This window comes from Delphinapterus leucas, chromosome 1 (assembly GCF_059928025.1).
Source record: "Delphinapterus leucas isolate spDelLeu-1000000601 "Yukka" chromosome 1, BTC_Dleu_Yukka2, whole genome shotgun sequence".
Lineage (NCBI taxonomy): Eukaryota > Metazoa > Chordata > Mammalia > Artiodactyla > Monodontidae > Delphinapterus > Delphinapterus leucas.
Window position 1 is genome coordinate 61480198 of NC_143129.1, and position 15460 is coordinate 61495657.

Consider the following 15460-nt stretch of genomic DNA (forward strand, 5'->3'; position numbering starts at 1 on the left):
CATTTACTCAACAAGTTTTTAAAACGAAGTAGAGAGTAAGAATATTTATTCTAGACCAGATAGACTTGGTATTTAATTGTATAACCTTGAGAAAGCTATTTAACCTCTCTGTGCCTCAGTTCCCCTGACTGTACAATGAAGATAACAGTACCTATACCTCATAAGTAGCACCTAGAACAGTGCTCAGCACAGAGAAAGTGCTAAGGACTAAGTAACTACAAAGCTCTGGTTCCTAGCACAGGGCCAGATATTGGAGATTCTGAGATAAATGACACAGTACTTGCCTTCAAAGGGGTTGAGACCAATAATCACCGTATAATTTGTCAAATATCTACACATGAGGAATGCTTGTACCCTTGAATGCACAGAGAAATAGATTTTTTCATGATAAAAACTAATATTTTTAAAAACCAAAATACTGAAAATTAGCATTCAGAATGGCTGATGGGTACAACTGCCGTTCAATATATTATTCTTTCTACTTGTGTGTATGCTGGAAATTTCACATAATGGGAAGTTGTTTTTAAAAATCATTTTCTCATAAAGTAAGCCAAAATTATGTAGTTTGAAGGATTTACTTTCACACCGATATCTTTATACTATAAATGAACTTTGTCAGCAGCAATGCTTTAAAAAAAAAAAAAAAAAAAACCAGAGGTTAAGAATTCTCATGACAAGACTGCCACCTACTGGATTACCTTAAATTCCACTACATACATTTTGTGATTTAAACACATTAAGTACCACATATAATCCAATAAAAAGCAAGAGTTTCTTTTTTGAAAAAACAAAGATAAATCGAAGTATTTAAAAAATACCCCATATCACAGGAAATTCTGTCTGCTATGTTGAACAAAGTATTCTTTGGGGAAGACCCATTAGCCTGAAGCAATCTCAAGTTAATTTTAGTTTGGATGTTTAGAGGTCATCTGACAGAATGTGTGAAAAAGGAGGCAAAAACACTTAACAGATTTGGTAATTACTGCTGAGCATATGAACCCATAGTTGCTAAATATTATCATCGACATTAATTATATTAAGATAAAAGCAATATGTTAAGTGGTTATATATGGAATGAATTTTTTTAGCTATCTTAATGGTATACAAATGGTAGGTAAAATTCTGGCTTAGGTAGAATTTCTAATGATAATGATATATACTGATTCAAAAAGTGCTTTAACTCAAACAACTTGAGATAATGTGCTCTGGAAAAATGCCTTAAAATTATTCAAAAAGTAGCTTAAGTGATGATGAAGACACTAATGTCGAAGATTATTGTGGAGAGTCTGAATAAATTTGTCTCATGAACATGAAAGGGGCAAAAAGCAACATTTCTAAGTTATTATGTATAATATATTTTAAATGTATGCATAAATGTTTATCTAAGTTAACAAAGAAAACATAATTAGGTATCTGACTATTTCACCTATATTCACCAAGGTTTCTATATTTAAGTTAATCCAAGACTGGATCAGACAAGAATTATGAATGAAAGCTAAACCAAGGAGGAAATTTTGATGAGAAGCAAGATATTTTCATGGGTCTCCCCACAAACTGCTTACTAGCTGCAAGGGAGGGGGGGAAAAAAGGAATTACAATGGAGAAACCAGACATCTTGACTGGTAATCAAATTTAACATCACCAGAAAGGGACAGAGGGTTATCAAGCACCTCCAAATGTGATACACTGTGAAGGAGAGAACATCACCTATGCAAATAAACTATCTGAATTTAATCATGAGGAAATATTAGATAAACCCAAACTGAGCAATGTTACATTAAAAAGAGGGGAAAGGAGGAATAGGAGGACATGGAGTTCATCTCTCTCCACGGATGCGGGGAAAGGAGGAGTAGGAGGACGTGGAGTTCATCTCTCTCCACGGATGCATCAGGAATATATTTATAGATGCAACAACTCTCACAGAACACTGGCTGAACGCTAGCAGAAGACCTTGGACACCGGAAAGGACTGTAAAGATCCCTGCATAACTGGTACGAACAACTTGTGGGGGCTTGGTTCCTTGACTGGAACTTGGGCCTCAGGCTCTGAGGTGGGAGCACCAAGTCCAGGACACTGGACCACTAGAGAATTCCTGGCTGCAGGGAAGATTAACCACCAAGACCTCTCACAGAGGCCTCTATCTGAATCCAAGACCCGGCTCCACTGAACTGCCAGCAGCCTCTAGCACTGGATGCCTCACATAAAACAACAAAGACAGGAACACAAACACACCCATCAGTACACAGACTACCTAAAGTCATACTAAGCTCACAGACACCCCAAAACACACCACCTGACACGGCCCTGTTCAACAGGGGGAAAACTCAACTCCACCCACCAGAACGCAGGCACAAGTCCCTCCCAACACGAAGCCTACGCAAGCCACTGGACCAGCCTCACCACTGGGAGCAGAGCTAACAGAAGCAAGAGGAACTATGACCCTGCAGCCTAGGGAAAGGAAACCTCAAATACTGTAAATGAGACAAAATGAGAAGACAGAGAAATATCTTTCATGCAAAGGAGCAAGATAAAAACACACAAGACTGAATAAATGAAGAGGAAATAGGCAAACTACCTGAAAAAGAATTCAGAGTAATGACAGTAAAGAAGACACGAAATCTCAGAAATAGAATAGAGAAAATACAGGAAATGTTTAACAAGGACCTAGAAGAGCTAAAGAGCAAACAAACAGTAATGGACAATACAATAACTGAAATTAAAGATACGCCAAAAGGAATCAATAGCAGAACAACTGACGCTGAAGAACAGATAAGTGAGCAGGAAGATAGAATGGTGGAAATAACTGCCGCAAAGCAGAGTAAAGAAAAGGAATGAAAATAATGGAGGACAGCCTTAGAGACCTCTGGGACAACATTAAGCGCACCAACATTTGAATTATAGGTGTCCCAGAAGAAGAAGAAAAAAAGAAAGGGTCTGAGGAAATATTTGAAGAGATTATAGTCAAAAACTTCTCCAACATGGGAAAGGAAATAATCAAGTCCAGGAAGTGCAGAGAGCACCATACAGGATAAGCCCAAGGAGAAACACGCCAAGACACATATTAATCAAACTAACAAAAATTAAACACAAAGAAAAAATATTAAAAGCAGCAAGGGAAAAGCAACAAATAACATAGAAGGGAATCCCCATAAGGTAAACAGCTGATCTTTCAGCAGAAGCTCTACAGCCCAGAAGGGAGTGGCAAGATATATTTAAAGTGATGAAAGGGAAAAACCTACAACCAAGATTACTCTACCCAGCAGGGATTTCATTCAGATTTGACAGAGAAATCAAAGGTTTACATACAAGCGAAAGTTAAGAGAATTCAGCACCAGCAAACCAGCATTACAACAACTGCTAAAGGAACTTCTCTAGACAGGAAACACAAGCGAAGGGAAAAACCTACAAAAATAAACCCAAAACAATTAAGAAAATGGTAATAAGAACATACATATCAATAATTACTTGAAATGTAAATGGATTAAATGCTCCAACCAAAAGACACAGCCCGGCTGAATGGATACAAAAACAAGACCTATACATATGTTGTCTACAAGAGACCCACTTCAGACCTAGGGACACATACAGACTGAAAGTGAGGAGATGGAAAAAGATAGTCCATAAAAATGGAAATCAAAACAAATCTGGAGTAGCAATATTCATATCAAACAAAATAGTCTTTAAAATAAGGACTATTACAAGAGACAAAGAAGGACACTACATAATGATCAAGGGATCAGTCGAAGAAGAAGATATAACAACTGTAAATATCTATGCACCCAACATAGGAGCACCTCAATACATAAGACAAATGCTATAAGAGGGGAAATCAACAGTAACACAATAATAGTAGGGGACTTTAACACCCCACTTACACCAATGGATAGATCACCCAAGCAGAAAATAAATAAGAAAACACAAGCTTTAAATGACATATTAGATCAGATTGATATTGATATTTATATCAATTAATTATTGATATTTAATTGATATTTATAGGACTTAATTGATATTTATAGGACATTCCATCCAAAAACAACAGAATAGGACTTCCCTGGTGGCACACTGGTTAAGAATCCACCTGCCACTGCAGGAGACATGGGTTCAAGCCCTGGTCTGGGAAGATCCCACATGCTGCGGAGCAACTAAACCCATGCACTGCAACTACTGGGCCTGCATTCTACAGCCCACTTGCCACAGCTACTGAAGCCCGCAAGCCTAGAGCCCGTGCTCCACAACAAGGAGAAGCCACCACAATGAGAAAACCATGCCCCACAAGGAAGAGTAGCCACTGCTCACCACAACTACAAAAGCCCATGCACAGCAACGAAGACCCAATGCAGCCAAAAAATAAATAAATAAATATATATTTTTAAAAAAGCAGAATACACTTTCTTCTCAAGTGCACATGTAACATTCTCCAGAACAGATTGCATCTTGGGTCACAAATCAAGCCTTGGTAAATTTAAGAAAATTGAAATCACATCAAGCATCTTTTCTAACCACAACGCTATGAGACTAGATATCAATTACAGGAAAAAAAAGTGTAAAAAAATACAAACACATGGAGGTTAAACAATATGCTGTTAAACAACCAAGAGATCACTGAAGAAATCAAAGAGGAAATCAAAAAATACCTAGAAACAAATGACAATGAAAACACGATGACGCAAAACATATGGGATGCAGCAAAAGCAGTTTTAAGAGGGAAGTTTACAGCAATACAATCCTACCACAAGAAACACCTCAAGTAAACAACCTAACCTTACACCTAAACCAATTAGAGAAAGAAGAACAAAAAACCCCAAAGTTAGCAGAAGGAAAGAAATCATAAAGATCAGACCAGAAATAAATGAGAAAAGAAATAACAGAAACAACAGCAAAGATCAATAAAACAAAAAGCTGGTTCTTTGAAAAAATAAACAAAATTGATAAACCATTAGCCAGACTCATCAGGAAAAGAAAGAAGACTCAAATCAACAGAATTAGAAATGAAAAAGAAGTAACAACTGACACCTCAGAAATACAAAGGATCATGACAGACTACGACAAGTTACTATATGCCAATAAAATGGACAACCTGGAAGAAATGGACAAATTCTTAGAAAAGTAAAACCTTCCCAGACTGAACCAGGAAGAAAAAGAAAATATAAACACACCAATCACAAGCACTGAAACTGAAACTGTAATAAAAATCTTCCAACAAACGAAAGTCCAGGACCAGATGGCTTCACAGGCAAATTCTACCAAGCATTTAGAGAAGAGCTAACACCTATCCTCCTCAAACTCTTCCAAAATATAGCAGAGGGAGGAACACTCCCAAACTCATTCTATGAGGCCACCATCACCTTGATACCAAAACCAGACAAAGATGTCACAAAAAAAGAAAACTACAGGCCAATATCTATGATGAACATAGATGCAAAAATCCTCAACAAAATACCAGCAAACAGAATCCAACAGCACATTAAAAGGATCATACACCATGATCAACTGGGGTTTATCCCAGGAATGCAAGGATTCTTCAATATACACAAATCAATCAATGTGATACACAATATTAACAAACTGAAGGGTAAAAACCATATGATAATCTCAATAGATGTAGAAAAAGCTTTCAACAAAATTCAACACACATTTATGATAAAAACTCTACAGAAAGTGGGCACAGAGGGAACCTACATGACATAATAAAAGCCATATATGACAAACCCACAGTGAACATCATTCTCAATGCTGAAAAACTGAAACCATTTCCTCTAAGATCAGGAACAAGACAAGGGTGCCCACTCTCACCACTATTATTCAACATAGTTTTGGAAGTTTTAGCCACAGCAATCAGAGAAGAAAAAGAAATAAAAGGAATCCAAGTTAGAAGAGAAGAGATAAAACTCTCACTGTTTGCAGATGACATGATACTATACACAGAAAATCCTAAAAATGACACCAGAAAACTACCAGAGCTAATCAATGAATTTTGTAAAGTAGCAGGATACAAAATTAAGGCTCCCAGACTTCAGACTATACTACACAGCTACAGTAATCAAGACAGTATGGTACTGGCACAAAAACAGAAACACAGATCAATGGAACAGGATAGAAAGGCCAGAGATAAACCCATGCAACTCTGGTCACATTACCTTTGACAAAGGAGGCAAGAATACACAATGGAGAAAACACAGCCTCTTCAATAAGTGGTGCTGGGAAAACTGGACAGCTACATGTAAAAGAATGAAATTAGAACACTCCCTAACACCATACACAAAAATAAACTCAAAATGGATTAGAGACCTAAATGTAATACCAGATACTATAAAACTCTTAGAGGAAAACATAGGAAGAACACTCTTTGACATAAATCATAGCAAGATCTTTTTTGATCCACCTCCTAGAGTAATGGAAATAAAAACAAAAATAAACAAATGGGACCTAATGAAACTTAAAAGCTTTTGCACAGCAAAGGAAACCATAAACAAGACCAAAAGACAACCCTCAGAATGGGAGAAAATATTTGCAAACGAATCAATGGACAAAGGATTAATCTCCAAAATCCACAAGCAGCTCATGCAGCTCAATTTCAAAAAAATAAACAACCCAGTCCAAAAATGGGCAGAAGACCTAAATAGACATTTCTCCAAAGAAGACTTACACATTGCCAACAAACACATGAAAAGATGCGCAACATCACTAATCATTAGTGAAATGCAAGTCAAAACCAAAATGAGGTCACCTCACACTGGTCAGAATGGTCATCATCAAAAAATCTACAAACAATAAATGCTGGAGAGGGTATGGAGAAAAGAGAACCCTCCTACACTGTTGGTGGGAATGTAAATTGATACAGCCACTGTGGAGAACAGCATGGAGTTTCCTTAAACTAAAAATAGAACTACTATATTACCCAGCAATCCCACTACTGGGCATATTCCCTGAGAAAACCATAATTCAAAAAGAGTCATGTACCACAATGTTCATTGCAGCACTATTTACAACAGCCAGGACATGGAAGCAACCTAAATGTCTCTTGACAGGTGAATGGATAAAGAAGATGTGGCACATATATACAATGGAATATTACTCAACCATTAAAAGGAACGAAATTGGGTCATTTGTAGAGACATGGATGGGCCTAGAGACTGTCATAAGAGTGAAGTAAGTCAGAAAAACAAATACCGTATAATAACGCATATATTTGGAATCTATGAAAATGGTACTGATGAACCTAGTGGCAGGGCAGGAATAAAGATGCAGATGTATAGGACAGACTTGAGGACACAGCGGGGGAAGGGGAAGCTGGGACTAAGTGAGAGAGTAGCACTGACATATATACACTACCAAATGTAAAATGGATGGCTAGTGGGAAGCTGCTGAATAGCACGGGGAGATCAGCTCGACACTTTGTGACAACCTAGAGGGGTGGGATAGGGAGGATGGGAGGGAGGCTCAAGAGGAAGGGGATATGGGGATGTATGTATATATATATATAGCTGATTAACTTTGTTGTACAGCAGAAACTAACACAACATTATAAAGCAATTATACTCCAATAAAGATGCAAAAAATATAGTATAAAAAATAAAAAAGAAATAAGAAAAATAAAAAGAGGGAAAGGGATATATTCTTCAAAAATGTCCATTTTGATGGGACTTCCCGGTGGCACAGTAGTTAAAGAATCTGCCTGCCAATGCAGGGGACACAGGTTTGATCTGTGGTCTGGGAAGACCCCACATGCTGCGGAGCAACTAAGCCCGTGCACCACAACTACTAAGCCTGCACTCTAGAGCCCACAAGCCACAACTACTGAAGCCCGCGCACCTAGAGCCTGTGCTCCACAGCTAGAGAAGCCACTGCAATGAGAATCCTGCACACCACAACAAAGAGTAGTCCCTGCTCACCACAACTAGATAAAGCCCACATGCAGCAACAAAGATCCAATGCAGCCAAAAATAATAAATAAATAAATTTATTTATTAAAAAAAAAAGTCCATGTTTTAAAAGAGAGAGAAAGACTGTGGAAATCTTTCCAAATTAAAGAAACCTAAAGACATATGGCAGCTAAATGCAAATATCTGACCCTAATGTAAATCCCAAATTGGATGGGGGGAAAGGATGGTATTGGGTTAACTGACAAAATTAGAGACAAATAGTAGGTTAGATAAAAAGTATTGTATGAAAGCTAAGTTTACTGAGGTTGATACAAATAATGTGGTTAAATAAGAGATATTCGTATCCCTATTTTTAGGAAATACAGATTTCTTAAGGAAGTAGATAGGGATAAAACACCATGATGTATGTAACTTACTCTTAAATTGTTTAGAAAAACAATCACGTGTGTGCGCGTGTGCCGGGGTGGAGGGAGGGAGAGAAAGACTGAGAGACACAGAGAGAGAGAGATTGAGAAAGTGGGTGCAAAGCAAATGGGGTAAAATGTTATTAATAAGTGATTCTGAGTAAAGAGCATGCAGGTATTCTCTGTACTAGGTTTTTTTTTCTTTTTTTTTAAGTCTTCTGTAAGTTTGAAATTACCTCTAAATAAAAAGATTAAAATATTGCTATGTCTACTGCTAACAGAAAAATTAAAATATAGACATAAATACATAAACGCATGCAGACACACGTGTGTGTATATATGTGCATGTGTGTTTATATATTTTAAAGATGTATCTCTTAAAAATTCTGATATCTCAGTAACTTAATGGACTTTTTAATAATCAAAATGATTGAGAAATTAAGGTATTTGTCCTATATGTAAATAAGGGAGAGGCGGAAAAAGCCCAAATAGGGTAGAAGCAGTTATTACTGATGAAACAAAGCCATTTCATGTTTATTTCCCCCATCAATTGACATTTTCAATGAACCAGTTATATCTAACTTATTTAAGTGGGGAAAGCATTAGGTTTCTCATTCTCATTTTTAAAAGGAGAAACTGAAGCATGGTGAAAAGCCACAGTAAGTAATACAGCTGAGATTCAATAGTATGTCTCTTGAAACACAGTAACAATGTCAGTACAAGTTTTGGTAGCATTTAGGAGCAAGCTGCTTACCTCTCAATAGCTAATTCTTTGTTAGAAAGTTGCTGCACTGTAATCACAACCTTCTTCTCTATTCCTTGTTTTAATTTGAAATAAAATTTATCTCTATCCTTAGGCACAGGACTGAAATATGCAAAAAGAACAGGAATTAACAATAATTAAAAACAATAAAAAAGATCTCTCTTTCAAGGTTAGAATGAGCCAACAAACTATTTAAGCAAGAACACCCTAATTCTTAAGATATCCTAACTCTCATCTTGCCACAGTGTAACTACAAACTTTACAGTCAGCAAAACAGAGTTGTTATTGATTTCTAAACTGGGTTTACAAGAGCCTTATAATTTATCTCTAACGAGATTAAAAACAAAACTTTTTAAATGACATCATTTCAAATTTTAGTTTTTAAATTTTAACACATTTAGGAACATGGTTTATTTAATTACTTTTAAGACTGTCACATTTCTGGTTTAGCTGGTTGCATGAATGCCTTTAACACAGTGAAACCCAAGGCAAAAACTGAGAAGGAGAGCTTACTTTTAAACATCTAGAGTTTGAGATGACTGTGACAAATCCAAGTAAATATAAATAAAAGATGAACAAAGAGGTACAGATCAGGGCAAGTTAAATTCTAGCCTAGGCCAGACTGACAATTCTCAAGAATTAGTTCATTAAAACAATAAGTGTCTAAAAGAAACAAAACAAAAACAGTTTAGTGTCTAAAATATAGGTTGCCTTATCTGAAAAGGAAAAATACCTTTAGCAACTTATTTGACCTACGACTCAATTTCTGTATCTGTAAAAAACAGGTAAAATACCTACCTAACAATTATGGTTAGAAACAAAGGCAAAGTAAAGGCCCATAACTGATCATTAAAGAGTATAACTGTTTCCTATTATCTGCCTATTTTTGAACTAAAGAAGAACATTCCAAATACACAGCAGAAGGAAATGGTTAATTAAATGATGGTCAAACCATACAATATACTACTGGTAACCATTAAAAATGATTTTAAGAATATTTTAATTGAAAAATTCTTATATCATGAAGTTAAAAGAAAAAACTATATATATATATATATACAACTGTATAAAAATACACCCTAGAAATCAAATATTAAAAGTGATTGTGGCTGACAAAACCATAGCTTTTTATTCTAATTTTATTATTTTACTAAATTTTCTACAGTAAATATCAGTATTTTAAAATATTAAGAAAATAATTTACATAAAATATCTGAAAAGCATGACAAAAGTGAACCATGCATTCACCAGTGAAATATTTCTTTATCATCCTAAAGCTTTATACCAACATTGCATATTCTGGCAACTTTAAATTAGCCAATATTATATTTCAGACACAATACCAATTTTTAATCTTTCCAAACAACCTCACCTAAAGTTTCCTTTTCCATCATCTTCTTTTACCTCCAAGGAGACACTGAAGGTAAATACATCACTGTCAGGGGTAGGAATAACTGAGTCTTTAACATCAGATACTTGTCTAGAAGACCGTTTGAAAGCTGTACAGAAACTATACAAAATTCTGCTTACCTAAAAGAATAAAAATGGAAACAATATTAGACAAAGATTTAACTGCATTTTGATAAACTTCTTTCCTAATTCTTGAATCTATAATTTCCCATGGTCACAATGCTCTTTAGCAGATAAGATAGATATAGTCTAAGCATATACACACACACACACAGAGTTTGTAATATACAGTGTGTATATATACATAGTATAAGCATATATACACACACACAGTTGACCCCTAAACAACATGGGTTTGAACTGCACGGGTCCCCTTATATGCAGATTTTTTTCAACAGTAAATACTACAGTAGTATACAAGCCACGGTTGGTTGAAGTGGCAGATGCGGAAGAGTGGATAAGGAGGAACCTCTCATATGGAAGGCCAACTATAAATTATACATGAATTTTTGACTGCACAGAGGGTCAGCGCCCCTACGACATGCCACCCCCCAGCCCCAGCGCACTGTTCAAGGGTTAACTGTAGTTTGCTTCTTTCAATCTGGCATTTAAACACCAAAATAAAGACGTTTAATTTAAAGTCACAAAAGAAGCTGTATGTATGTATAGATGTTTCTATGACCCCTAAGATACTATATTGCAATGAATGAAGCCTAAGATAATTACTAGAATGATACTGGCATCTAAACCTTCCCAATGAACACACACAAACAAGGTTTTAGCCCAAGGTGTCAATTTCTCTTTTCACTTCTCTCAGCTTCAGAGGGCTAGATCCTGAGGCATAGAATAAATACTGTTTTTTGCAAAAAGAAAACATGGTAGCATGATTTAAAGAGCTTCCAGTATTGTTAACGTTGTTGTTGTATAAATGTGTCATAGAATGAATGAATCCTGAAATGTTCTTATCTAATTTATTAGTATTAAGCCACCCTGGTGACTTTATATACACACACATACATAAATATATGTATGTGTGTATATATATGGATGGCTTTTACTCCTCCCCTAAAGTGGAGGAGTACTCTACATCCCACACTCTTCCAGGCGGTATTATCTTCCTTGGTTCCAAAAGAAGCATCAAACTTGTCTGCTTCAAACACAAAAGAACTGCCAAATCTCTCAGGCCCCTCATGGGTTGAACAAATAAAAACAAGATGAAATAAGAAGGGTTTGAACAAAGTTCATATTTTCAAAATCTCACACTGGGAGGTACTAGTAAAGAAACTTCTCTGAATATTAAATCCTTCACTTTAGATAAAGTGAATTCAAAGTATTCTTTGTATTAATCTAGGATTATAATATTTTATAATTTGCTTGAAATAAGAGCACTCTCATTAACAGTAGAATTTCTTCAAGTATGGGGGTCTTTCCTCAATATTCTATTTTTATTATATTCATACATTCTCTAACACATACATACTCTAACACATTCAATGGTCCTCAAACTTCCAATGGCCACACTTACATCCAGTAATCAATGATTACCCTAAACTGCCTTTTCAGTGCCAAATCAATCGTTTTCTAAATTAACTGACTTACACAGGTTAACTGTATAAGAATGCTGCCTGCCAGCCTAAAGTTCAACTTCAATCAATAGCATCATATTTGTATCACTGCATTCATAAAATTTTTTAATATGTTAAAGTTATCTCATTATAATTTTATATAAATGAGTAACAAAGCAGCAAAGGATTCATATTAATAATAACTGTAGACCTCAAATCTTATACAATTAAGACAATTATAAGTTCACTCATTCATTCAACCAATACTTTTTGAGTGCCTTCTGTGTACTAAGTATTATTCTAGGAGAGAGGGATACAGCTGTGTACATGGAGCTTTCATTTCAGCACATGTAAGTTGAATGTGCTTGGGGTGAATGGGAGGAATCATTAGGTAAGGCAAAAACAGATATGTTCAGCCTCAACTGGACCCTTATTGGACTTAGCTCAATAATTTAAATGTTATAGAGGAAAACAGAATCAAAGAACATGCTAGAAATAAGTCACTGAAGATTATGCCTACAAGGTAAAGTGTAAACAGGGACTTTAAACTATTTTCAGTACTTTGAGTACTGCCTACTTCCTAACTCCAAATAAAATGTGATGTCTCTTATTTACATTTTATGTGTATTTAAGAAAACATTTTTAAGCATATTTTTAAGAAAACATTATATGTGAAAACAGAATACCTGTACTTAGTTTTTGATACATTAGTAAAGTTAAACCCCAACCCTATTTATTATTTTTTCTTCTCTCCTATATTCTTCTATTTCATTTTCTTTGTATCAGAGCTGTCCACAAGCCTACACATCATGCCACACCAAAAAAAAAGTCAAAGAACTTGGCGAATTCTAAAGTATATGGGCAAGGCTCAGGAATGTCTTTTGAAAAAGGCTAAGCATATGGGGCTGAGCCAGAGTGGTAGAGAATGATGGGGGGGGAAATCAGCCTACACCTTTCTCTCTTCTTGGAGGAAGGACACAACAGTACCTTAACAGCAATCAAACTGCATTTAATCCTGACCAGTCTTAGAAGTTGCTATTTCCAACAACAAGGTTAAAATCATTTGTGACTTCTAGAGTCTGTGAATAAGCTGGAATGATGATCCAAGAATTGGTAAGGTAGAGTAGCTTCAAAAACGATGATTATCAATGTCTATAGTTATTGGAACAAATTGGGTAACCAATTTCATCATGAAAAAATTTAAAACATAATACCATGGAAAACATTTCTATACACGTCACAATATTAAATACACACACAAACACACACGCACACACAATAATCTAGAACAGGCATTTTCTTTGCAGAAGTCAAAAGGTTTATTGACAAATAATACAGTACAATTTTTCCCCAGAGGCAGTACCTACCTACAGAAAGCATTAGTTAAACACAAAACTATCTCTTGGAGTTGTTGTTGTTTTTGAAGAGGTGGGCAGGAGGACACATGTAGATAGGTGGAAAGGAGACAAACCAAAATCTTAATTCTGATGGAATTCTGAGTAACTTTTATTTTCTTTTGTATTTCAGTATATTCCAAATTCTCAATTATTACACATTAACAGTCCAAGAAATGCTATTAAATGAAATGTTTACTTAAAATAAGTAATACAGGGGGACTTCCCTGGTGGTCCAGTGGTTAAGAATCCACCTTCCAATGCAGGGGACGCAGGTTTGACCCCTGGTCAGGGAACTAAGATCCCACATGCAGAGGGGCAACTAAGCCTGTGCACTCTAGAGCCTGCACCACAACTAGACAGCCTGCATGCCGCAACTACTAAGCCTGCGTGTCGCAACTAGAGAGAAGCCCGCACGCCACAACAAACAGCCCGCACACCACAACAAAAGATCCCATGTGCCGCCTGTTGGTGGGAATGTAAATTGATACAGCCACTGTGGAGAACAGTATGGAGGTTCCTTAAAAAACTACAAATAGAACTACCATATGACCCAGCAATCCCACTACTGGGCATATACCCTGAGAAAACCATAATTCAAAAACAGTCATGTACCAAAATGTTTATTGCAGCTCTATTTACAATAGCCTGGATATGGAAACAACCTAAGTGTCCATCATCGGATGAATGGATAAAGAAGATGTGGCACGTATATACAATGGAATATTACTCAGCCATAAAAAGAAATGAAATTGAGCTATTTGTAATGAGGTGGATAGACCTAGAGTCTGTCATACAGAGCGAAGTAAGTCAGAAAGAGAAAGACAAATACCGTATGCTAACACATATATATGGAATTTAAGAAAAAAAAAATGTCACGAAGAACCTAGGGGTAAGACAGGAATAAAGACACAGACCTACTAGAGAATGGACTTGAGGATATGGGGAGGGGGAAGGGTAAGCTGTGACAAAGCACGAGAGAGGCATGGACATATATACACTACCAGACGTAAGGTAGATAGCTAGTGGGAAGCAGCCGCATAGCACAGGGAGATCAGCTCAGTGCTTTGTGATCGCCTGGAGGGGTGGGATAGGGAGGGTGGGAGGGAGGGAGACGCAAGAGGGAAGAGATATGGGGACATATGTATATGTATAACTGATTCACTTTGTTATAAAGCAGAAACTAACACACCATTGTAAAGCAATTATACTCCAATAAAGATGTAAAATAATAAATAAATAAAAAATAAAGTAACTGGGAAGTGACCCCCACATTAAAAAAAAAAAAAGATCCCATGTGCCGCAACTAAGACCCGACCCAGCCAAATAAATAATTAAATAATTTTTAAAAAATAAATTAAAAATAAAATAACATAGCAAATTCTTCGAAGATAAAGCCTTTTCACTAATATTGGTGAAAAAGGAGCAACTCTTTTAAAAACATTTATCAAGAAAATGTTCACGCAAAAAAGTAAATGTAGAAAAGTTATCCTATAAAAGATACCCAGAAAAATATGTGTTAAAATTTTAAAAACTTGCTCAAATATGTTACTAATTGAAAGGAGCTAAAACAAGAGGCAATCATACAAGAACTTTTTTAATTACAAAAATCAATTTATTTGAGAAAAATATAACTTCCAAATTAATTTCCAAAATAAGGCATTTTGCTAAAATACCATCTCAATAAATATATGTTTAGCAATAATATTTTCTCATACAAGGAATTAGGTTTTCTTTTATATAGTAGTATACCAGCAACCCTAAGAAAAACCAATGCATTAAGAGTAAAGATGTTCCTAATGATACCCTTGGTATTATGAAATACCTCTGAATGCCTGTAACACCAGCTGATAGAAACCTGCTTCTAAAACACAACACTGAGAATTGATAATAATGGTAAGTATGTCATAACATACAAACAAACAGCAAAATCTGTTTTGAAGAAAATGGTTACACTGAGTAGTAGAAATAAATTCTTAAAGAGAGTCAACTAATTATCTTTAAAAACAGTTTTGTGTAATATATTCATAAAGATGCA

The 15460-nt window shown here is 35.7% G+C and overlaps 1 protein-coding gene across 3 annotated transcripts in view; it reads right to left on the reverse strand.

Annotated features, from left to right (window-relative positions):
• RABGAP1L (RAB GTPase activating protein 1 like) overlaps window positions 1–15460 on the reverse strand; it is a 684589-nt gene that overhangs the window by 591216 nt on the left and 77913 nt on the right. For 2 of the 3 annotated variants that reach the window (XM_089921687.1, XM_089921608.1), the window contains exons 6-7: window positions 10426–10583; window positions 9045–9155 (exon numbers count right to left, since the gene is read on the reverse strand). In XM_089921687.1, the coding sequence (XP_089777813.1) occupies window positions 9045–9155; window positions 10426–10583 (269 nt within the window). The remainder of the gene's footprint in view (window positions 1–9044; window positions 9156–10425; window positions 10584–15460) is intronic. The other variant, XM_089921651.1, reaches the window with a different exon arrangement.